Below are 26,473 nucleotides of genomic sequence, written 5' to 3'. Positions count from 1 at the left end.
CTATAGGCTGATGATTTCTAAATTCCTGCTTCCAACTTAGATCATTCTCTCTCCCCTCACATTTTTATAACCTACTCTTTGCAGGCAACTTCATCTAGACATCACACAGATCCTCGCACTCAAAATTATCAACATTCAAATCATTATCTTCTTCCTGGAATTGACTTTGACTCTTCTTTTGGCAGATTCCCCCCTCCCTGACTTCCCACATCATTTTTGGTGGCCTATCATCCAGTGGGGGTGTGGGGGGGGTCTCCTTTGACCTACTGTCTCCATACTTTACATCCATGGTGAGTTTACTTTGTTATGTAAGATCAACTGGGAGGAAAATAGATGCCAAAGAACTGGGTCTCCATGGGGTCCAAGGATAGGTTTGGGCTCATAAATACGGGTGAGAGGTGAGAGACTGGTCAGTTGCAGTGAGGCAAAGGGTTAAATGTTTGATTTCCCGATGTTCAGATTTTAAAGACAACACTGTTTTAGTGAACACAAGTTAAGGATGTAGTTCCAGATGTGAGTGGCTGTCATAGAATAGACACAGAACACTAAGAGGCAACAAGAAGTTATTGGCAGCCACAGGATATAAAAGTCACCCAGGGTTTTGGCAAGAGTTGGGCAGGAAAGGATGATTATAATCCAAGTGCATTTTACAATTCTTTGTTGATCTCACAAATCTTACATATTTATGGTGATCCTGTTTAAAGAAAATTGTAATGAAAACCTAAAACCTGATTTACAAATCGTGACTTTCAACAACAACAGTGGAGAGGACCAGAGAGAAACAAGTGAAAAGGAACTGATTTGTACATGTAACCGTCACTGGTTTTCTTCCCCATAATTGTGGGCTTCAGTGGTTCTTGGTCATTACTTCTGACTTACAAAGTAGCCAATAAACCTTGACTTGTAGTGTGACTGCTAATTACACATTTAATTGTAACTAAGTCTTTTACCAATTATATTGTCAAGAAAGAATAATACAAATATTTACTGAGTGTTTGCCAGTAATTTCATGAGTGTTTTAGATTCATTTATCTTTACAAGGTAGGCATCATTATTTCTATTCTACGGGTGAGTAAACTGAGGCATGATGAGGATAAATAATATGTCTGAGGTCTCACCACTGCTTAGGGCAGACCTGGGATTCCAACCTATGTAGTGTGTTCTAGAACCAGAGCCGCATTTGAGATAAGAGGCACTAGGAGAGTGGGAAGGGAAAGATAACTTTACTAAGGAACATCCCTCATATCATGATAGGCCCATAAAATTCTTTCAAAAAATAAAAGACAGTAAATCATTGTCAGTGAGTGACTACAATAGGATTTAAAAATGAATTCATCCAATGAAAATTTGCTGAGCATATTCCATATCCATATATTTAGTTGGATATTAGCACAATAGACTATATATATATATATATATATATATACATGCACACACACACATTCTCTCTCTCTCTCTCTCTCAATGGAATATTAGTTGGCAATAAAAAAAGAATGACTCTTGCCATTTGCAACAATGTGATGGAACTAGAAAGTATTATGCTAAGTAAAATGCTAAGTCAGTCAGAGAAAGATAAATATCATATGATTTCACTCATATGTAGAATGTAAGAAGCAAAACAGACAAACATAGGGGAAGGGAAGCAAAAATAAGATAAAAGCAGAGAGAGAGAGGCAAACCATAAGAGACTCTTCAATACAGAGAACAAATTGAGGGCTGCTGGAGGGGTGTTGGGTAGGGGGATGGACTAACTGGGTGATGGACATGAAGAGGGACACTTGTTGGGATAAGCCCTGGGTGTTATGATGAATCACTAAATTCTATTTCTGAAACAATTATTATACTATATGTTAACTAACTTGGGTTTAAATAAAATAAAATAAAAAAGAAAGAAGAAAAAAACCCAAAATAACAGCAGGAAAAAAATGCATTCTCTGCCTTCAGTTACTGTAATAATATGCATGAAAAAAGAGGTAAAATATTACACTGAATATTAGAAAGTGCAAAAAGAAATTCTTTCTGAGAAGCCAAAATAGAGATTTCCGTTCAGGTTCTTCTCTGTATGGCAGAAAGGAACTTGGCTATTTCCCAAGCCTGTGACAGCTTAGAGTGGGGGGAGCGCGAGCGCTTGCAGCACCAAGAAGGTGACGTGGGGACTTTGGCAAGCCCCCAGCCAACTCCATCGGCACTCCCCATCCATTGACACCAACTAAAAACCCAGGTCCGCATCCAATGTGTTTGGTTACCAGATGCTGCTCCCAACTCCCCCGGGGGTGTGAGTAATATACCCGGTAAGCAACACATCGCCTTTGTAGAATCATAACTACTCTGAGTGCAGAAACCCATCTGTTCCCAGGGTTGTGAATAAGCGAAGACACTGTATGTGCTCTCCAAATGACGCTTTTTCAGTCCCAGGCAACGTCCCAGCCCTCACCATCTTGTGTCACTCGCAGCCATTCCCACCCCTATAGAGAAGCTAAGTCACAGTGACGAAGACAGGGAAATTGTGATGCAGACCTGAGAAACAAAGTTAAGACAACAAACCCTTCTTCCATCAGCAATGACAAAAGCCACCTTATCTTTGGTATATTCTTTTTTTTTTTTTTTAAAGAAAGTGGAGCATTCTCAATACTCTTTAAAAAGAATGTCTTTCTTTCAAAAAATGTGCTTAAAGAGGGTAATCCTGGCATTAGAGGGAAAAATCAATAATCCAACATGTTCCCTGAAATTTGGGGGAAAATTGATTCTATTCTGGACTTACAGGTACAAAAAATAGGATGATGTGGTTGCATATGAAAAAAATGCCAGCCAAATAGTCCAGACTTTAAACTCTTTAGTATTCATGGGAGAGCATGATCACTTCATGCCAGGTTACAGTGGGTAGGTATTGTTTTACAACATTGTTAAAACAAAAGAAATATCAACTGCATTTATTTAAAAGTGTATGTGTTTTTGAAACCATTGTGAGTGACACTAGTAATAAAAGACTCTGTGAAAACTGAGTAAAACAAACTTTATGGGTCACCCATGAGACCATTTAAGAAAACATGTTATTGTAGCTTCTGGTTCAGAATAAGCCAATTATTGTTCTTTTTTATATCTTACTTAGACAAAATCTCTCTAAAGATGATAAACACTAATCCTTTAAATCGACAGGTCCAGGTTGTGATGTTTCTAGAGAATTTAGGTGACTTTTAGGAAGGTGGGCACGTTTGGGGTGGCATTGTGTATGGTAAAAATCATTTTAAGAAATAGCTTTACAAGAGCTAGAGAGGTGTGAGGTTAGTGAAAAGGGCCATTCACATTAGTCAAGCAGGCTTTACCAAGGGGAATGGTGGAGGAGAAAGAAATATAAAGATGGGTTTTCACTGGTAGGCTAGCAAAAAATGATCTTAAATAGCATGTAAGCAGTGTACCCAGTACTTAAATCAGTATGAATTTAATTTTTAGTTTTATCAAGACCTTAGATGACTCTCTTTATGGAGTCTAGGTATTTGCCAAAATTCTATCACTACATGCACATTACTGAGGATTGTCCTAGACCACTGTGTATTTTTGAAAGAGATTGATGCCACACCTTTTTTTCTTTAAGTCAGTCTTATATTCACATTAAATTCTTATTCTGCTGAACTTTTCAAATTATTTAGTATTAAACTTATTGAGGTGGCTTTTCAGCTAAAAGCTGGGCGATGTGCTTGCTTCTGAGACTTACTTCATAGGCCAGAGAAGCCACGTTCCAGGGTCTGCGGTAGTAGACCAAGGTATTTCCATCCCGAACTCGGTCACAGAGTCCATTGTAGAACTCATTGTCAAAAGGTGTGCTTAGGGGATCCATCCCTAAGATGTTGATGCTGAGAATGAACAGAGTAGCATTAGGTACGGAGATACCAGGAGTTAATGCAAGGCAGTCCTCTGCAGCTGTGGAAAGAGAGGGCTTTGGCTCATGTCCCCACCACCTAATATATGCATGATATAATCAAGAACAAGAGCAAGAGCCTGCCCCCTTCTGCCTTACATCTCTGGCAGGAGGCACATCTTAGGAAGACTTTATAAACTTCCAGGCAACATTGGCACTGTGGAGAGCACACAATGAAAGATATGCAGTAAGGTGGGAGCAAGGGACCATCTGGCTCCTAGAGTCTTAACTCCAGTATTGTAACTCTCAGCTAACCTCCCTTAGTGAACTAAGAACCAACTCTGTAACACCACCTATTTAAGTTATTTGAAAACAGAGCGCCTCATGGGGGCAGTATAACATATGCATGTAATTTTTAATCTATGAAACAGCACTGGGGCTCTTTCTCTCCCCATTCTCTTTAAACTTAAGCTTTTTCCTCCAGCTGCCTCACTGCTTGTCAAGTACCTCATTCCCTCCAGGCTTACATTCTATTATACTTTCCAAAGGGAAACACAAAAATTTCAGCATCCTCACAAGGCAGTCTCAGAAGTTCTACTTTTTCCTCCCAGCAAATTTTTTTCCCAGCAAATTTTTTTATTTGGAAAGCTTTAATTCAGAAATAGAAATCTTATTTATCTTACAAGAAGTTAAGTTTGGGTTGTAGGGCTCAAAGCAATGTATGAACAAGAAGCATTCTCTGTGAAGTACACTTCTGCTTATCGGAGGAGAGGTCATTGCCTTCTAGACTGCATCTGAAACACATGTTTCTAGACAGAGGAGGCCAAGATAGAGGTCTGATCCACACATCTGTAACTGAGTTTGACACAAAAGCAGAAATTATTCCGTTTCTCTAGACCACATCCCAAACTTTTGGGATTCTCGTGCGCGCGCTCTCTGCCCCTATCCTGCTTGTATGTGCTCCCTCAAAATAAGTAAAGAAACTTAAAAAAAAAAATCCGAAGAAGAATACACATGGGCCAAATGAGTATCACAGGTAAGTGCAACACAGGTTTCCAACAGGAAGAAACTCCACTGCAGGGTCACAAAGAGCGTTTTAGAAGAAGCAGGATTTGACTTGGGTTTTGAAGGAAGGGGATATTAGAGCAGAGGGAATGGTGTGCATAAAAGCACGGAGGTGGAAGTGTGTGTGGCATGATTTTGGGGAGAAGTGTTCAGATTTTCTGCCTGTTTCCTCTATAAAAGATGATGTTAAACTCAGTCTGACTGCACAATTTTAGTTTGACATCTAAAATTTTTCATCTTGGGGTGCCTGGGTGGCTCTGTCAGTTAAGCATCCAACTTTGGCTCAGGTCATAATCTTACGGCTGGCGAGTTGGAGCCCCATGTCAGGCTCTGCGCTGACAGCTCAAGAGCCTGGAGCCTGCTTCAAATTCTGTGTCTCCCTCTTTCTCTGCCCCTCCCCTGCTCATGCTCTGTCTGCCTCTCTCTCTCTCAAAAATAAATAAAACATTAAAAAAAGCTTAAAAATTTTTCTTCTTAAGTTTAAGTAGTTGCAAAGGGTATAATTTCTCAACAGGCTACAAATATTTACACCTTAAAATACAAGTATTTTGCCTCTTCTTAAAATCAGTCCAATGAGGGGCGTCTGGGTGGCTCAGTTGGTTGAGCATCTGACTTCAGCTCAGGTCATGATCTCGCGGTTAATGCTTCCGAGCCCCGTATCGGACTCTGCTGATAGCTCAGAGCCTGGAGCCTGCTTCAGATTCTATGTGTCTCTCTCTCTGCCCCTCTCCTGCTCATGCTCTGTCTCTCTCTGTCTCAAAAATAAAATAAACATTAAAATAATAATAATAATAAAATAAATCCAATGAAATGTAAATGCCATAGTGTTGGTGGGTATCAAATCACTGCAATGTTTATATAGCTGTAGCAATTCGACAGCTTATAGTATTCTTTTCGATTCCTTTTTTTTAATACACTTTAGTTTTTTAGAGTAGTTTTAGGTTCATTACAAAATGAGTGAAAGATACAGAGTTTTTTTTATGTCCTTACCCCCTTTTTATTCTTGACTACATATTTCTATTTCAATTTCACAGAATTTTAACCTAATGTAATGTTATTTTAGCTTGGAAGTTTTATTTGTTTATACTTTTCTGTACTAAAAAGGTATTAATTAAGTATTTTAAAATATTTAATGTCTTTTGACCAGAGGGTCTAATCAATTAAAAGTTCCTCTGGATTGAGTTATTATTATCAGTATAAATAAGTATTACAAATTTTAAAGTAGTTAATAAACATAAGTAATTGGGGGGGAATGGTGTCTCAAGGAAATGAATGGGCTTGTCTTTAAATTAATTGATGAGTTCCTGCCCTTGTGGGTGAATATTCCTTGTTGCTAGAAAAAGACAAGATTCAGGATCAACTGTACTCCCACCTTCCATTATTATAGATGTCAATGCTGAGAAACTTTACTCATGTACATAAGTAGATAAGAACAGGAGGAATTTTATCATGGCAATTTCACTTGATTCTTTGATCTTCTGAGTTTTGTGCCAAAAAAAAAAGATCACAGACTAGTTTTTCATTAAAAATTATTTTCATAGCTTATTGTCTGACAATTGATTAGAATACCTTTAAGTGTCATGGATAAAAAGAGTGAGAGACCAGTTGACTTACGAGGCGTTGGTGTCCAGCTGAGCAGCAATATTTGGGGATGTTTCTTGGTTCCTCCACATAGTAAAATTTAGGTGGGCGAGGGATATATTCTGCTTTTAGAAGGTGAAAGCTAGGTGAGTTTCAAAGGGGAGGTGAGAGGAGAGAATGGGCTTGATAACTTGAATNTTCCATCAAATGTTTATGAAATATATATATATATATATATATATATATATATATATAATCAAAGATTTCCTGTGTGTTCAATAGAGTAATTAAGCCACTCACAGTTGAGGAAACTATTATGATAAAACTTACCTGCCCCTTAGAAAGTCTTTTTGCACCTCATGGTATACATATCCCACTTTGTAGGTTTTGTTTTACAGAGCAGCAAATTGACTAGTTGGCTGGATCCCCCTAGAAAGTTACCATGAAGCTGATCCACAGTCTAAAGCACAACTAAGGAAGAAATGTTTCAAAACTTTTGACTCGGTTCCACTACTACAGAGACAGTCAGTCTAGTCTAGAATGAGCCAACTTTTTTTTCAGCCAAGAACATGAAAACTTCTCATGGATGGAATGTCATCGCCTGGGAAATAAAAAAACCCTGTATATTTTGGCAGTACCTAAAGATGCCTGTTTTCGTGCTAGCATCTAGAACCAGAGGCAGTTCGAATTTACCAGGTAAACAGAAAACAAAGCTCCTTCCACAGAAGTGGTGTTATGCTTAGATCACATTTTAAAAAAAAGTAATTCATTACATACTGTACATCATTTACAGATAGCTTGGATTTATATTTTTTCAATGAATGCAAGATGGGTTGGGGATTTCCCTAAACACTTCTGGAGAATCTCAGATGCCTACAAGGCAAGAGGCGGAAACATTTGTGATACAAGGGAATTCTCCTAGCATAAAGAATTTAAGTGGGAGTCCTTCAAATGCAAAACACGTACACGTTAATGACCTGACCGCGGGTAATGACTTGTGACTTTCATGTGTTAAAGAATCTGACTGTGTATGACTGCTGATAAGGCTCATTGAGACTTTCCAGATTGGATTGTGTAGAAGCAGTTTATAAGCATGTTGCTATAACTAGGGTGTTACTCCTATTACCTCTATTCAAGATATCCCATAGGCCCTTTGAAGAATAATGGAGATGCATCGTCAATAAATATGTAATTAATGGGACTGAAGAATATCTCAAATATAATAAAGGATGTCATTTTGAAAACACTTTTTAAATTAATTACTGATTTATACTATTCTTCAAAATTCTTAATTCAAAGATTTGGGTGTTTCATTTTCTAAGGTTAGTCTTACACTGAAGATAAAAGTGTTGATTCGTGGGCTTTGCAGTGATGGTGATGTGGGTGGTGATGAGCATGTGGAGAGAAGGCCAAGGTGAGAGTGAAACAAATCTAGTTTTATAAAAGTCAGAGAAACTTGGGGGTGCCTGGGTGGCTCAGTCCAACTTCAGCACAGGTCATGATCTCACGGTTCATGGGTTCAAGCCCCACGTCGGGCTCTGTGTTGACAGCTAGCTCAGAGCCTGAAGCCTGCTTCAGATTCTGTGTCTCCCTCTCTCTCTGACCCTCCCCTGATCACGCTGTCTCTCTCTCTCAGAAATAAATAAAACATTAAGAAAATAAAAAAACAAAAACAAAATTGATTTAAAAAAAGTCGATGAAACTTGGGCTTCAGTTCCACTAGAAACTATACATTCTGCTAGAATCTAAAGAGATTAAACTGCTCTTCTTGGCTTCACTCAGTTTTTATCTGTAGAATAAATATAATAACTCCCCTGACAGCCTCACAGAGTTATTATGAAAAGCTACAGAGAAAAAAATGCAGAAAAAGATACTGAAAAGTTCAAAGCATTACACAAATGAAAGTTGTTGGAGAGTAATAGGCTTTATGAAGACTAAATTCGTTATAGGTTTTTGTTCATGATAATAGGGGAATTTAATTCAAAAATGCTGGTGGACTTATTCTATGGGGACCTACCTCATTTTCCACCTCTGCAGCCAACCTTCTCCAAAGCTGAGGCCCCACCCTCTTGCTCCGTCTTGAATACTCAGCCCCCTTATGTCGTTCCCTGCCGCCAGCCCTTATGGTGGTAAAAGCATGATGTATTTAGGGAGTCCCAGGCAGCTCTCTGGAATGCCTCATCATATAACTTCCTAGCAAATGCATTACATGAAATTTTTCTCTTATCTGAGTAAGGAAAACCAATAGGTTATGAATGATTGTTTTTCAGCTAAGTGCGCTACAATTTCTTTATCCTTTTATAAGACAGGGTGTAAATTTGCATTGTGTGAAAATACGTAACATATAAATGCCCACCTTCAAACCCATCTGTTTAGATGAGAGAGAATACTGTTTTTTGGATCCTCAATAAAGCAAAATAAAGTGATAATGGGCTTTCACCAGGGGCTTACATTATCTCCTTGAAGAAAACAGCAAGACGAGTCAGAACTCACTGGAGCACACAGACATCGGGTTATAAGGTTGTGGACATCCCCCACACCATTTACTGACAATTATTAAAAGAACCTCCTGAGTCTGGGGACAAAAACTACTTTCATTGGATTCAAGACTCCTACCTTTAGACTAAGGGCCAAAGACACTTAGTATTAGTGGGTAATACCTGAATGCTGCTAGGACAAGATTTCATAAAGTGAATAAAAGTTGTATGAAATGTTTTATCTGGTGCCTGACTCTTGGTCTCCTGGACTTTTTTCCTTCCTGTGATTCAACAAGTACAAGTTCCATCTGGTTTAGAGAGAGGAGACATTTCCATTTGTAGCCAAACCTGATGCAAGGGCCTTGCCTTAGAAACTGCCCCCTGCCGGGGCACCTGGGTGGCTTAGTCGGTTAAGCGGTTAAGCGGCAGATTTTCGCTTAGGTCATGATCTCGCGGTTCGTGGGTTCGAGCCCCGCGTCGGGCTGTGTGCTGACTGCCAGCTCAGAGCCTGGAGCATATTTCAGAGTCTCTCTCTCTCTCTCTCTCTCTCTCTCTCCTAGAAATAAATAAAAAAGAAAGAAAGAAAGAAAGAAACTGCCCCCTGCATTGGTATAGGGTCTCAGCCTGAGCACCAATGACCTTGTGGGTCCTGTGGACTGCAGGATGGTTAGCATCATCCAGGGCCTCTACCCACTGATTATCAGCAATGCTCCATCACCCCCTGAGTCCTTTATCCCATACCCCACTGTTGTGACCAGCAGAATAGTTTCCAGACATTGCTAAATGTCCTCTGGAGAAAAAAATCACCTCTGGTTGAGAACCAATTCCTTAGTTCCTCCTCTATTAGCCTTGCTTTTACCATCACCCACATCTTCTTTCTTCTCCCTATCCCCATCTCCAGGACTCGAGTCCTGAACCTGAATTTCTTTCCAGGTACCCAATTTTCAATCTTACCTGATGCCAATTGACAGTATTTTTAGAAGCACTTATTCCAATCAATCAATCAATCAATCAATCAATCAATCAATTCACCTATATACCTACCAGTATTTAATGAGTGCCTATGATGAACCAGGCCCTTGGGATTATGAGGTTGATAAGACACATTGCACTACAGGCAACAAAACAGAGCCATGTGCCATCTTGTCAATATCCCACTGGATGTGGGAACAGCTGTGTCTCTGTTGAGTACAATTTGTCAACAAAACTACCCAAGGTACTTTTACTAAAAACAGCTCAGAACCACAATTGGAAAGTGTGCTGTAGACATTCTTGGTGTGTTCTCTGACTATATGGAATAGAATAGCACCTGGGGCTTACGTCATTTTCCTAATTCCTAGGGCACAGATCTCTGGGTAATGGTCCTTATTCTGTAGAACTCTGAGTTCTAAACTTTCCAAGACTTCTCATCTGAGCTTAGATGTCCAGAGCCCCTATGTATAGAAAATGAGTGGAACTTCACCTTCTAATGAGAACCAGAGTCTCAACACCGTTGCCCTCAGGCATCAGAACCCCTTCTTCTGCCCTATTCCTCTTGGGTCAACTCTACAAGGCCAGAATCTCCTGGGAACTTACAACCAGGTAGAGATCCAGGACAAGTTCCAGTGGAAGGAAGCCTTGCTGACAATTCAAATATTTGAACTGAGTTGCCAGACCAACCACTGGCCATTTCAATTTCAAGTATTAATATATCACTTTGACGTTGCTATGGTCTTCCAGAGGTTCATAAACAAGGTGTTTTATCTCCTGCTGGACTCAAATAATCACCTATCATCCTGATTCTCAGATCCCCTACTAAGGCTGGGCAGTTTGTCCAAATTATCTAGAGATACTGATTCAGCACTTTACTTTCTTTCAAGCTCATGAATAATTCAAACAGAATGCAGACCCATAAGCTACTCTCCTAGCTAAGACCCTCCATTGCCCTAGCTCAGTAGGACAGATGGAGGTCACTTTCATCCTCAAGTAGAAACATTTAAGCCAAGTACAGACCCATAGCCTGCTGTCCGGGCCAGTTCAGATTCTTCCACTTCTCTCCCACGGCAGGGAGTACGGAGATCACTTTCACAATCCTCCTCATCTGAAAAGTCCCCACAGTCATTGTCACCATTACACTGAAGTCGCCTCTTTATGCATCTGCCTGCAACCAAAATCAAGAAAGACACCGTGGCAAGGTTTCATTCTTTCTCATTGCCAAGTAGTATTCCCTTGTATTTCTAAACCACATCTTCTTTATCCATTCATCAGTTGATGGACAGTTGGGCTCCTTCTATAAGTCAGCTATTGTTGATGGTGCTAAATCTTGCCATTTGCAACAACGTGGATGGAACTGGAAGGTATTATGCTAAGTGAAATAAGTCAGCCAGAGAAAGACAAATATCATATGTTTTCACTCACATGTGGAATTTGAGAAACTTAACAAAGGATGATGGGGGAAGGGAAGGGGAAAATATAGTTTGAAAAAGAGAGGGAGGCAAACCATAAGAGACTCTTAAATACAGAGAACAAACTGACGGTTGATGGGGGGAGGGGAAAATGCATGACAGGCACTGAGGAGGGCACTTGGGATGAGCACTGGTGTTGTATGTAAGTGATAAATCATGGGAATCTATTCCCAAAGCACACTGTATACACTGTATGTTAGCTAACTTGACAATAAATATATTTAATAAAGAAAAAAAAAGAAAGACACTATGTGTCTAATGCCAAATTCCCTCACTTTCTGAAGTTATCACGTGTACTTTAATAACAGAGGAGAAAGAATGCACATACATTTGAGTTCTTTGTACAACATTTATAGATGACCCTTTCACGCTTGCAAACATAAGCGTGTCAAAGCAGGCATCTTTTTTTTTTTTTTTCTCCTCATGAGTGCACACAGAAGCCCACAATGAGCAAGAAGGACTCAAGGATTACCTGTGCCACATTGAAAGTCATTGCCACAGTCCTCCTCTGGGTCTAGGCAGGGCTCACTGGGTTCACACTGTCGTCTGTCTCCCACAGCATGCACGCACTTTTGCCCCTTAAATTGTCCAAAGACCTCAATGTTCCTTGAGCGAAACTGCACAAAACCAGGTGGAAACATTAGGATTTCTAATGCCAGAAGGGATAACAATCTAAAACTGCATCCACAGCACTGTAGCCTTCTACGCCCAGATGAGTCTATGGGTTTACAATGATGGAAGGTCACTAATGCTAGTGAAGTAACATCTGGCATTCTGGGGATAGCAGTCTCTCCTATAGAATCTGGTTCCTCATGACACTCAATTAGGAGTGTCTGCCACATTCAGATTTACAAGCAGGGCGAGCCTCTTCCCTTTAGATACTTATCTTCGCTTCTCAGTCTGGAACTCAGTTGGGGGGCTTCCTACGTCCTAGTGCTTTTCCTAGAGCTACTGGCAACCCAGTTTCCATTTGGGGACATCAGCACAGGGAATGACAATGAACACTTACCATTTGTTTGAGGCAAGGGTCACATTCTGACCATTCGCCCCAGGAGCTCATTCTGCAGTCTATCGGAAGCGGTGTCTCATTCTCTCGTACGGTCTCTGGGGCAAAACTAAGATAACAGAACGCGTCAACTTCATGGCATGACATGTGCCTGTTTCGAAGCCTTCACAAGCCAGTCTAATTGCTTTACTACTTTTCTGCCTTGTAATATCAAAGGCTTTATCCTTTTACCGTAGCTCTCATTTGACATTTGATCACATGCTGCTTTGTATTTTCAACTTTTTTTTTGTTGAATTCTTGTACAGCTTTGTAATTTAACTTTCAGTCTAACGACACTTGTAATAATGGTGATGAGGAAAACTAGCAAGTCATCCTGTGACCCGTTTTACACTGATTAGTCATTTATTTCCAAATAACTTATGAACTCGGTGAAGCACCCTGTTTCACTTTGCATCCCTCAGGGTTTGAAAAAGCCTCCAGTTACCTGGTTTTTTTGCAAATTTAAGCCACTGGGCTCAGCCATTCTGGGAGCAAGCACCTGGTAAACCAAGCCTTCCTCCCCCTGCACTGTGCTTGTCCTAAACTGAAGGCCTGGCCACTTCACTCTCCACTTCAGGACTTACCCCTTACCATTCTCAATTTTAATTCTTTTTTTTTTTTTTTTTTTTGGCACTTATAGGCTTCCCCTCCTACCCCTAGTCCCGAAGCTCAGCAGTGTTTTTCCGGCTTTGAACATTTCTTTCTTTTTCTCCTCACTATTTGGATCTTTTGTGGTTGCAACACCTCCTTGAATTACTATATCATTCAGTGAAAGAAAAAACAAATGAAACAAAACAAAAGCAAAAGCCACTGAAGCAGAATCCTATAGACATCCTGCCCCCACTTCTCTGAGCTGGTGCCTACTCTTTCTAGAGCACAGCCTCTTAATCCAGAGCGATGGCTAGGTAAGGCCAATCCCTCCACAGTCTCCAGATTCCACCTCTTCCCAGAGACTTTGATCAGTTGGGTATGTCCTCCATTAAAACTCTTCCTTGCTACACACTGTTTTCCGTTTGTTATATATTGTGTTCAAGTCTTTGCCATTAAAAAGAAACAAGCAAATGAATAAGCAAATAAAACAGTCTTTCTGATCTCTGTATTTGCTTCCAGCCACCCCCATTTCCCTCTTGCCTTTCACAGTGTCACTATTTAAAGGAATTGTTATCAAAATATTTGTTTCTCTTTCATTAAAAAAAAAGTTTCCTCTCTTTCAACGCTACTTGTCCCTTTAGCTACTTCTTAAATTCTTTCCTCCTTTTACCCAACTTTCTTGAAAGACTAGTTTATACCCTATCTTCTGCTCTTTACCTCCCAATCACTGTTCAGCCCTCCTTCCCCAAGGATACTGCCCTTACCAGAGTCAGTGATGACAGCCATGTGGCTCACTTGGTCCTTTCAGTGCCTGTCTTATTGAATTCCTCACAGCTGTCAATACAATTGGCCATTTTGGCTGTTTGAAACAGTCTCTTCCCTTGGACTGAATGACACTAACTCTTTCCATTTCTTCTTTCTCTTCTGCCCAGTTCTTCTCCTCGACTATGTAGGCTCCTCCTCCTTAGATAGTCTCTGAACAGCTGTTTATCCTCAAGGCCCTGTCTTGAATTGGTCTTTTAAAAAATGTCTACACTTTCTCAGGGCTTTGGTTTTCATGTACCTACTAATGACACTGAGAGGTAAGTCTGCAGTCAGACATCTCTCTTGAATTCTAATCTCTTGGATATAACTCCCAACTGGATGTCTGCACTTGGATTTCATTATGGTGCATTGAACTCAAAGTATTCTCCAAATGAATTCATTATTTTCCTCTCCTTTCAAAGCTACTACTTCCCTCTGTACTGTCCTGGTAAATGGCACTTCCATTTATACAGTCACCTTGGCCAGAGACGTGGATACGCCTGTCTTAGCCTGCACTCTCACACTGATCTTCTGTATCTAACCAACAATTAAAACCTGTTGTTTAGTCTTTTACATGACTCTCATATCCATTTATTCTTCATCTCTGCCAGAAAGTTCTCTGCTCTACACTAAAATTACATCCCTCTTGGATGACAATATTTTTCCCCTAATCCAGTTTCTATAAATCATACACAAGGATCTTTTTAAAATACAAATTTGATTGTATCATTCCCCTTCTGAAAACATTTTTCTAAGCTTCCTATCACTTTTATAATAAAGCCCAAAATTTCTAACATGGTGTAGCAGGCCAGAGAGTGATGCCTGAAGATGTTCACATCTTCACCCCTAGAAACTATGAACATTTTACCTCACGGGCAGAAGGGACTTTGCAAATGTGACTGAGAGAAGATTATTCTGTATGATCTGGGTGAACTCATTCTAAACATGTGGGTTCCTAAAAGCAGAAGAGCAGATCAGGGAGATGTGAAGACAGAAGAAGAGGTAGGAGAAACTCAAAGCATGAAAAGGGGCTCTGCTGGCTATTGCTGGCTGTGAAGAAAGAAGGGGACCATGAACCAAGGAATGTAGGCATCTTCCAGAAGCTGGAAAAACCAAGAAAATGGAATTCTCCCCTAGAGCCTCCGGAAAGGAATGCAGCCCTGCTGGCACTTTAATTTCGGTCCAGTGAGACTCATTTCAGACTTCTGACCTGTAGAACTGTAACATAATACATTTGTATTGCTTTAAGCCACGAATTTGTGGTAATTTGTCACAGCTGCAGTGGGAAACTAGTACACATGGTATAGAGAGCGTGTATGGCTTATCACCTTCCTCATTCTTCATCCTCACTTTCTCCATCAAAGCTTTAGCCACATTGAACTTGAAGTTCCCAAGATAAGCTACTTTTTCTCATATCTTCAGGCCTTTCAACTTGTAATATTTATTACATGATCTTATCTTGGACATAATGTGCTTTTTCCACCGTGAACATTCCCTAAACTCCTTGTGGAATTTATTTTTCTTTGTACCTATTCGTATAGAATCTTGTTATTCCTTATATCATAAACACCTTTGAAATGATATATTTCATTTAATTAGTTCGTTTATTCATGCATACTTTCACTTATTCATTCATCACATATTTATTAATTGTCTCTATTTGCCTGACATGAGAAATATAATGGTGTGTGAAAGAACAAAACAAAATAAAACAAAAACCATAATCCTTGAACTAAGAGAGCTTTTATTCTAAATAACAGTATCAGTGAGCTAGGAAACTTTAAATCCTATTCAGCTTGCATATCAGGTTCTTGGAACAGGAATGCAAACTGGTGCAGCCTCTCTGGAATATGGCATAGATGGAGGTTCCTCAGAAGGTTTGAAGACAGAGCTGCCTATGACCCAGGAATTGCACTACTAGGAATTTATCCAAAGGATACAAAAATACTGACTCAAAGCGGGCACATGCACCCTAATGTTTACAGCAGCACTATCAATCATAGCCAAATTATGGAAAGAGCCCAAATGTCCATCAACTAACTGATGAATGGNTATATATAATGGAATATTACTCGGCCACCAAAAAGAATGAAATCTTGCCCTTTGCAATGGGAATGGAGCTAGAGCGTATTATGCTAAGTGACTGTATGATTTCATGCATATGTGGAATTTAAGAAACAAAACAAATGAACATAGAAGAAGGGAAGGGAAGATAAAATGGGATAAAAACAGAGAGGCAAACCGTAACAGATTCTTAACTATAGAGAACAAACACAGTAGCTAGGTGGGAGGTGGATGGAGGGATGGGCTAAATAGGTGATAGGCATTAAGGACAACACTTGTGTCGAGTACTGGGTGTTATATGTAAGTGATGAATCATGAAATTCTCCTCTTGAAACCAATATACTATGTTAACTAACTTGAATTTAAATAAAATCTTGGAAGAAAAAAAGTACCCTGGGTGACTCTCATTTTCATGCAATGTTACAAAACAATACTTTTGCTACATCTGGAGGATATTCATGAAATCTGAAGGTGTAGAATTCAAGTAAGTTAGGGGTACCCATTATATCACTATAACCCAAACTCGAAGCTAACATGAACCTAAAAATGTGACTGAGGTAGTTTATCATTAGTTTCAGGAATTCCTCTAGGTTCTATCTATTAATGTCTTCATGGATCTTTCTAATAACTGTTTCTCCAGTATTAGCCTTGTTGCCTTCAACTAGATTATCTCCTCCTGTCTTTTTTTTTTTTTTTTGAGTTTATCTCTTACTTAGATGATTACATTAGAATTTTGTTTTGCATCTCCCCCAAAAAGATTATCTCTTGGTTGTAGAAACTGCGCCGATAGACCAGTAGGATGATACTTTTGTCTTTCTCATCTGCCAATGAGATCAGCTTCAGTGAATAACTAGCTCAGAGAGTACAGTACAGACTGAAGGATCATGTCTGGACGGTAAAATCCACTGCAAATACTCCAGAATGAGTTAGACTCCTTTGTTGGGCAAGCCTCAGACCCAGCCAGTGATGGGAGCTGCTGAGAAAGGCTGTTCATCTGTTTCACACACAGGTCCAAAGACCCTGATCCGAAGATACTGGCAGTGCTGATAGACTGTTCTCTAACATCCTTTGTATAAAAAATAGCACCACATCACACTGATTCCCTTCCTTTTTAGCTTCTACCTTTAGAACTCCTTTTCTTTTTTGTAGAGTTGACTCACACTCTGGACTTGGTACAGAGCTCTCTGCCTTTGATCTTTTATTACCCTCCTAGACCATGATTTGGGTCTATCCCATGAAAGATCCATCCTTTGAATGACCCCATAGGAAGGTCCCAAGATGACATCCTCCTTGGGAGAAGACTTACAGCCCTCTAGATATCAGGTGCAGGGTATTTGTTGGTTTACTGGTTCTGTCATAACCAGATACGACAGACTGTGTGGCTTAAACAATAGAAATTTATTTTCTTACACTTCTGAAATGTAGAAGTCTGGGATCAAGGTATCTGCAGGGTTGATTCCTTCAGAGGCCTCGCCTTAGCTTATAGCTGCCCATCTTGTCCCTATGCCTTCACATGGTCTTTCCTCTCTATGGGTCTGTGTTCAAATTTGTTCTTCTTATAAGGACTCTTTTTAAAAAGTCATATTGGATCAGAGCCCACCCTAATGAACACATTTTTACTTGATTACCTCTTTAAAGACCCTATCTCCCCAAATAGTCATTTTCTGAGGTATTGGAAGTTAGGACTTAGACATATGAATTGGGGGTTGGCACAATTCAGCCCACAGCATTCAATAAATATTTTTTTTATGATTAAATGTTTTTTTTCTATTTGTCTACTAGTTTTACTAGACAATTTTGAAACCTCGTTTTCTCATTAATCTTTCATTCTACTGCTGAGGGGGAAATTTGGTAGGTGTTATTAGTTGTCTTTTGTACATGGGAAACTAAAACCAGAATTACACTATTTATTCAAAGTTGGGCAGTTAGTGGCAAAACTGGATTGAGAATTTACCTCTCTCCACTCCTAGTTCACTGCAATTTTGCCTTGTTCCCCATACCATCTCCCCTTTACATCAACAATCAAAGCCTCCTTGAAATGACTTAAAAGGTCGTAGCTTAGTCAATATTTTTTGGATGTAATATTATCATGATTTTTAGAGACATTTTGAGACACAGAAAGTTAACAAAAATTTCTTTCCTTCCTTCCTCCCTTCCTAGTATAGCAGTTCCAGGTAAAGCACATTAATTGGACATTTTGTTTCTTTCCTGAATCTATTTTAAGTTGAAACCTAAATGATATGAAATTAGGCAAAAATAGGCTAAACAGTGTGGGAACTTCTGGCTGCTTTCCCCTCATGCACCAGGTACCTGGATTCTCGGAGGCAAAATATGGCAGGACTCTGGGGAATTATTAGGAGGAAATAGTAGATTATTCAAAAGGAATGTGTTATTGAAATGAATGCAGTACACAAATACTAAGATAGGAGATGAATGATCTTGGGTAGCTATTTCTGAGCCCAACACTCCCTCCCAAGCTCCTCTGACTCACTAGGCAGATAATCTTTCGTAGTTCAAGGGCTGTGTATGTGCAATGCTTACTGCCTGCCTTTCACCCTGCTGAGTTATTAGGCTGAGAGCAGAAGTATTTGTAAAGCACTTTCTGGATTCTTGGATGAAATGTGTTTATCAAGTAAAACCTATCTCCAAGTGTTTCAATCTCAGCTTGAAAGTCACTTCCCAGATCAAAGTGATGTACATCAACATGACAGGAGGTCTAGCTCTGGGCCAGAAGCATTAAATGAAGGGACATTGATGTAACCTGGTCCCATCTCTCCACCATAAAATGTTTCCAGCTTTAGTAAAAGGAAACCTCAGGAGCAGCTCACTCTCCAGGACACACTGTAGCAGTCCCAGGCAAAAACACACCTGCTGTAGGAAGGAATCTTTTTGTCAGTAAAGAAGACAATGTGGCTCCTTTGAGTGGAGAAGTATAAGCTAATTAGGACTGCATTCTTAACTCACAGATCTGCCAGTTTTCTTAGTTCACGCAATTCATCAAGACGAAAAGATAATATAACAGCAGTGCCCAGTGCTAGTTTTTTAAGGACTTTTCTTGATTTTCCAAGTTTTACTTCAGAGCTTGTTTTGTGTGCTCCCAATGAGCCCATATTCAAGGACCTTTATGGAGGCCTGCTCTGTGTCAGGAATTGTTCTAACTGGCTGGGGCTACAAGACAGTGTTCTTACCATCATGGAACCTACATTCTAGTGGATGAGATACAACAATCGAGTATCCGACAAGTATAGCATGCATTATCTGTTAAGACCTATGAGCTGTAAAGGAAGATAAAGCAGGGTAAGTGGATAGAGTGCCACAGTGCTGGGGTAGGGGAGAGGGGGTTCTTACATGGGCTAGCCAAAAAGCCCTCTCAGAAGAAGTGCAGTGATTTACAAATGTGTTCACAATTTTTTTGGTCATTCTTCCCATCAAAGATGGGGGTCTGTGCTCTCTTATTGAAACTGGTAGTGTTTTTCTTAATACCTTGATGAGTGGAAAGCAGTGGAAATGTGCCTGCATGACTTTTAAAATTAGGTTAGAAAAAGCCATGCAAGTACTATTGATTTATTTAAAAACATTTGATCTGGGAGCCTTTTCCCACTATTTATAAAACTGACTGCCCTGGGTCTACCACATGGAGAGCAGAGAGAACAAGAGAGCAAGAGAGACAGATTCTCAAGGAGAATCAATTGGTCCAGACCCTAGCTCTTTGGGTCTTCCCAGCCCAAACGACAGACACATGAGTGAAGAGGTCATCATAATAATCCCAGGCCCAGCCAACATCTGACTACACCCACATGGGAGGCCCATGAAAACTACTTTACTGAGCCCAGTCAACCCTTGGACTCATGAACAAATAAAATAATTGGTATAGTTTTCACAACCATCTTGGGATGGTTTGTTACACAGCAAAATATGACCAGAACAGAAGGTGATGTTTGATTAGCTACTTGGATGAATTCAGAGAGAAGCTGTGTGAGTGTCTGGAAAAAGAGTGTTCTAAGCTAGGGGCAAACAAACGCAAAGGCTTTGAGGCAGTATGTCGAAGGCACAGAAGTAGGATGACAGCGTGAGAAAAAGGGAGGGGAGTGGAGGTGTCTGGAGAAACAGGGAGGGTGCAGCTCCTGCGGCAGCCGTGGTGAGGAGTTTGGATTGGATTCTGAGCCTGACAGAAATTCTTTGGGGAGTTTGAGAACAGGAGTAACACCCAGAGTTATGGTTTTAAAAGATTTAAAAATGTCTCTGGTTGCTAGATGGAGAGCTGACTGGTAGAGTGTCGGCAAGGGTGGCGACAGACCAGAAATGATAGTGATTAGGGCTAGAGTAGTCCCAGTGGACAAAGCAAGCAGTGGGCAGATATGGGGTATATTTTCAAGGCAATACCAACAGATGTGCTGTTAGATGCATGTGGGAAGGATACGAATACAGGAGTCAAGTGTGAGTCCCAGGTTATCGCCTGAGTAACTTCGTGAGTAGTGGCGCAGGTTGGGTGAAGATGGGCCGACAAATCAATGGGTATATTTGGGACAGGTTAAGTTTGGGTCGTTAGATGTTCAAGAGATTCTGACTTAAGTAATTAGACATTGTGCTCAGTGAAGCCGTGTGCTCTGTGCATGTAAATGTGAGCGTTGTCAGAATCTAAGTCCTATTTCTCACCATGAGGCTGGATGTGAGTGTGTAGGTCTGGAGTAAGCCTGAGGATTGAGCCACCATTTAAAGGAAATGTTACAACATGTCTTACGTTGATGGGAATGATTTGGTACAAAGGAAGATATTGATTATTCAGGAGAGAGGGAGAGTTAGAGGAGCAAATTTCTTGTGGAAGCTAGGACAGATGAAGCCAGTGCACAAGTGGAATGGTGAAGCTCATAGGAGTCTATCTCCCTTCGCCTCATGGGCTTCACTCAGAGAACCTAGCCGAGCTTCAATTGCTGTTTATTTGTTTATATTCCTTACTAGACTGTCAGCCCAGTGAGGCCAGAGACCCTCATGACATGTTTAGTATTACACTGTAGCTTCCGATCCAACATCTGGCTGATGTCACAAACACAATAAATATTTGCTGTATTACACGGATGAATAAACAAGTGACTGTCCTTGTCCGATAGTAGTTGATAAATAAATATCTGTTAGCTTGTATTGAATATGAATATTAAAAACATTAAAAACAAAGAAGGAAGAAACACTGACATTTAGGATATCTTCAATGTAATAGGTAAGCCTAGCTTCCCCATTAGCAGATGTTTGAGTATTTGTTCAGATCATTGAGATAAATTAATTCAAATGAATTGGATAATAATTGCTAACATTTGTGAGTGCTTTGTTTATGTCAGAATTCTCCTAGGTCTTTATTCTTATCATATCACTTAATTTTTACATCAGCCCTGTAAGATGTGTTACTAGTATTATCACACTTTAAAGATAATGAACTGAGCCACAGAGATGGTGAGTAATTTTCCTCAGGTTACACAGCAGAGGGTACTGGGTAGCTGGGTTAGGATTCAAACTCGGGCAGTTTCTCTCCAACAGCCACCTACCTAGCTGCTCTCAGGATATCTAACTCCCAGTCTAGTGCTCTTTCTTAATTATTTGAAAAGGAAGAGTAAGATAAATATGAAAATTATAACTACACTGAAAACACACCAAATATATAGTCAAAAGATGACTGACAAATTGGGGAAGATGTCTTTAATTCTTACCAGAGATAAAGGACTAATTTATAAAGTGGTCATAGAAATTCCTAAAAGAAAGACAAGAGGCTTAATGGAAAAATGAGCAAAAGATATGGACAGTCACAAAGAAAAACATACATAGGGCCTTTAAACATATGAAAGGATGTGCAATTTTATTGTGGGAATCATTTCATAATGTATAAAAACATGGAAATATCGTGACATACACCTGAATCTAATAGGATACTGTATATCAAATACACTTCAATTAAAAAAATAAGAAGAAGAAAAGAGAGAGGGAAATTAAACTATTTGAAGATACTGCTTTTCCACCTATGAGACTGGCAAATATTAAAAAAAAAATGGCAAGGCTGTGGGGAAATAACACTCATACTCTGCTGGGGAAAGTGCAAAGTAACACAAACCTTCCAGGGCCATAGGGCAATTTTAGCAAATTCACAAAGGTGATTTCCTTTTGACTCCTTACATCACTTCTGGGAATTGATGCTCAGGTACCACTATCCACTTGCAAAATGACATAGGAATAAAAATATTCATTGCGACACTGTTAATAGTACAAGAAATTGGAAACAACCTAAGGGTTAATCAATAAAAGATAGATTATCTGAAGTGTGCAGCCGCACAATGGAAAAGTAATCAGTTGTGAGGAGAATTAGGAAGTGCCTTCTAAATTGATACAGAAAGGTTTCTAGGATATATCATAAAGGAAAAAGGGAAAAGCAAAGTATAAGAGAGTGTGTAAAGGCAGGAGGAGGAATAAGATTCTATACGACTCTATGCTTTAATCTACACTAATAAATTCTGGAAGGCTACATGGAAAGCTAATAAAGATGGTTACCTATGGGAATGGGTAGACTGGGAGAGGGGCACTAGTCAAAGTATTTTATATGTAATAACACAAATCTCTCTCAAGACATCTCGATGTATATCTTATAAATTTTATTGATCTTTGAACCATGTAAACATGTTGTTACTTACAAATGAAAAAGAAAAAACTAATGGGTGCTGCATTCATAGAGCACTCAGATCTGCCCCAGCACTGCGGTGGGGAAATTGCATTTATTATCTCAGGAATGTCGCACAGCAAGTCACATTTGTATTCCCATTTTGCAGGTGAGGAGCAGATTTAGAGCAATTAAGGACTTTACTGGGGTCACATAGCTACGAAACTATGGAACTTGGAATCAAACTCGAGCCCTCTGGCTCCAAGACCAGTGTCAGGAGCTATTACTCTACTCATGCGTTGGTTTTAACATTTCTATTCTACCTTGAGAAACATGAGATGATGCCCTGCTCATGACCTATTCTCATGGGCACTCTTACATTTGCAAACAAACAATTATTGATATTCCCAACAGTTCACCAGTAGCAATAACTCACTGTCACTGTGGCTTCAGATGAAGTATCTGCAGCCATAGGATATTCCCTGAAGGCTGGCTGGAACTCTATCCCTCCCTTTCCTAACCAGGAGGCATATCAAAGTAATAGCAAGTCATTATTTTCAAGAATATTTCCCATATACTGAGTTTTTACCACATGCCAGGCGCAGATGTGGTAAGAACAATATATGGAGTATGATTTAGCTTTCCCAAAAACCCTTATCAGGTAAGTGCTATTATTGTCACTGTTATGGGGTAAATTGGGGCCCACCCCCCCCAAAAGTGAGTTGAAGTTCTAACCCTTGTACCTCAGAATGTGACCTTATCTAGAAAGAGGGTCTTTACAGAAAAAAATCAAGTTAGGGTGGGTCCTAATCCAATATGATTGATGTCTTTGTAAAAAGAGAAAATTTAGAACCTGACAGAGGTGTGCAGAGGAAGGGTGAGGTAGAGCTAGCCCTGTGATGACAGAGGCAGAGACTGGAAGGAGGTAGCTGTGAGCCAAGGGGATGCCAGGGATCACCAGGCACCACCAGAAATGGGGAAGAACACTACCAAGAATCTGAGGGAACACAGCATTGCCAACACCTTGATTTCAAACTTCCAGCCTTCAGGATTATGAAACAATAGATTTCTGGTGTTTGAAGCCGCCGGTTTTGTGGTGCTGGCAAATGAGTACAACCACCATCCTACAGATGAGAAAACCAAGATGCAGAAAGGTTGAGTAATCTGCCCAAACTTTCATGGTTTGTTAGTAATGGTGCCTTGACCTAAGTTTGGGAAGCCTCTCTCCAGAGTGCTCCATTCTAATCAAATTTGTGTAAAAAATCATTTGCAAGGCACTAGGTGGCTCAGTTGGTGAAGTGTCCAACTTCGGCTCAGGTCATGATCTCATGGCTGGTGGGACAGAGCCCGGTGTTGAGCTCTGTGCTGACAGCTCAGAGTCCGGAGCCTGTTTGGGATCCTGCGCCTCCCTCTCCTTCTGCCCCTCCCCCACTTGTGCTCTGTCTCTGTCTCTCTCAAAAATAAAATCAACATTATAAAAAATTAATCATTTGCAAACTCCAGTTCTCTGGCTGAACTATGTGTCTCACTTCATGACTGACCTGAACACTCTTTATTGACCTCAACCCTCTGTCAAAGGGCAGAGCACAGAGTGTTCGAGCCGCGGTAACCGTAACAAACTCTTGAGGGTTTGGCGATCAGAGCGCTTGAAGCCAAATCCAGCTCAGTAGTGCACCTGCTGGGAGCTGGGGCACGCGCCGGTGGAGGCCGGGGCGGCTTTCTGGTCCCCCCCCCCGAAAGAGCTGAGTGAGGCCAGGACCCAAGGGCACAAACTTCAAAGTGGATGTAGCCTTCCTCACAGCCTCTCATTTTTGATCAGCGGGAGTCTCAATCCAGGAATGTGGGTTATTTAAATTATTTTTTAACTTAAGAAAGGGTCAGGGTGGAAGGCTAAAGCTACATTTAGTGACTGCCTTCCCAAATCCCTTTTGTTCCCAATGCCCAGTGAGTGAAAATACCTTCTGAATGCAATAATGCTTTTTAGCTAACTTGGGAAGAGAAAGTGATGGCACAAAGCATGGTGAGGCGCTTCGCCCACCCCGTGCAGGTCTGTGCAGCACCTCTGTGTCCCCTTCTGCTGGAAGATGTAGTCCTGCGAGCAAACCACAGGCCAAGTTGGGCTCAGGAGGCAGGGTGGCCCCCACTGGAGCTGGGAGGGGTCAAAGATGTGCTTGAGATAGACGTCAGATCCCGGAACAGAATTTGGTTAAACCAAGAGTCGAATGACCAAAGTGGAAATGGATGCAGGTTGCAGTTAAAATCTGGGCAGAGGAGGCGGTGTTGGGGCAGACAGTGCCCCGGGCTAAACTGTCAAAGCCTGAAATATTTCTTTTTTTTTTTTTTTATGTTTTATTTATTTCTAGGAGAGAGAGAGAGAGAGAGAGAGAGAGAGAGACAGCGTGAGCAGGGAGGGTCAGAGAGAGAGGGAGTCACAGACTCTGAAACAAAGCCTGAAATATTTCAATACTGCCCCCAAATCAGATCATTGTGTGTCAGATGGCCCAGGTCTACATGTTCTCCAGCAAGTGTGGGTACTGCGTAGTTGTTGGGTAAGCACATCCTGGCTTGGCTTGGAAGGAGCTACAAGTTCCCAAATAGGATCAGAACGAAAGGAGAGAAAGTAAGTGTTGGCTGGAAACATGGTTGATGGGTCCGCACCAGGGTAATTCTTCTTGAAAGGAGGAAATTAACCCCAGTCCTAAGGTCAAAATGTGTGCCTCTGGATACAACTTGGGATGTCGAGGAGGAAAGGCCTAATGTTTAACCTTTGCTTGGCATGGAAGCAATAAGGTGATGCATCCAAAAGTTAAGAGTGCTAGACACTGAGGCAGAATGAGGGCAAGATTAATTTTCTTTATTTTAAACTTTTCAGATGTTAGATACTGATAAGGTCAGATTTATCAAATATACTCCGGTGAAAACCGGCTTTATTTCATAATTCCAAGCATTTAAAGACTGTCTGAGGGGGCACCTGGGTGGCTCAGTCGGTTAAGCAGTCCACCTTCGACTCAGGTCACGATCTCACGGTTTGTAGGTTCGAGTCCCATGTCGGGCTCTGTGCTGACAGCTCAGAGCCTGAAGTCTGTTTCAGATTCTGTGTCTCCCTCTCTCTCTGACCCTCCCCTGCTCGTACTGCCTCTCTCTCTCAGAAATAAATTAAAAAAAAAATTAAACAAAACATTAAAAAAAAAAAGACTGTCTCGGCTTTAACATTGGAATGGCTTGTTTGAAAGAAATTTCTGGAAAATGCAGCAGGTTTCCTTACAAAACTCTCAAAGACACACACCCCTGCCCCGTTTTTTCACCCTATTTCAAAGTTTAAACTGTGGGGCTATCTACCTCAATGTGGGTTGAAATTTTACCTGCTTTCCTGCTAAGAAGCAGGCCTCTTAATATCAAAGCAGTGAAATTCCAGAGACAAACAGAAAAAGCGACTCACCTAAGAGTGGGCCCAGCACTCAGAACACCTATTTGTAAAACGCATATTGCAAAGGCAAGTCCCTGGCTGGCAGACATCTGCTCTCGCTAGACAGCTCGGCGTGGAATGGACAGACGACAGACAGCTCTGCGTGGAATGGACAGACAGGTCCTGGAAGGCATTTATTTGCAAAGGTCCAGAAAACTGCAGGACAATTACTGCTTGTTTTCAGTCAGGATTTTGTCACACAGGGCTTCCTGGGAGCCAAAGTCCAGTCAAAGGAAAGTCATTTCGTAATTTGTGGCCTACTGTTCTCTCATATTGAGAAGCATATTCGGCCAACGAGCTGGTGAGTGCTAAATTGGCTAACATGAGCAGAGTGTTGAAAACAAGAACAAGAACAGAGCAAAACTCCAGTGTTTCTCCTCTTGGGAGCCTCTGGGAGGAAGGGATGAGAGTGTGTAATTTGGGGGAAAAAGGTCTGCGGATGG

The 26,473-nt window shown here is 40.6% G+C and overlaps 1 protein-coding gene across 1 annotated transcript in view; it reads right to left on the bottom strand.

The window, feature by feature from the left end:
• C9 (complement C9) overlaps positions 1-26,080 on the bottom strand; it is a 50,462-nt gene extending 24,382 nt beyond the window's left edge. The window contains exons 1-5 of the mRNA XM_077763427.1: positions 26,004-26,080; positions 12,433-12,538; positions 11,896-12,040; positions 10,972-11,119; positions 3,713-3,851 (exon numbers count right to left, since the gene is read on the bottom strand). Coding sequence (XP_077619553.1) covers positions 3,713-3,851; positions 10,972-11,119; positions 11,896-12,040; positions 12,433-12,538; positions 26,004-26,080 — 615 coding nt within the window. The remainder of the gene's footprint in view (positions 1-3,712; positions 3,852-10,971; positions 11,120-11,895; positions 12,041-12,432; positions 12,539-26,003) is intronic.
• Positions 26,081-26,473: the final 393 nt, after the last annotated feature.

The sequence above is a fragment of the Crocuta crocuta genome, unplaced genomic scaffold (genome assembly GCF_008692635.1).
Source record: "Crocuta crocuta isolate KB4526 unplaced genomic scaffold, BGI_CrCroc_1.0 scaffold4, whole genome shotgun sequence".
Taxonomy (NCBI): Eukaryota; Metazoa; Chordata; class Mammalia; order Carnivora; family Hyaenidae; genus Crocuta; species Crocuta crocuta.
This window is presented reverse-complemented; position numbering and strand designations above follow the sequence as displayed.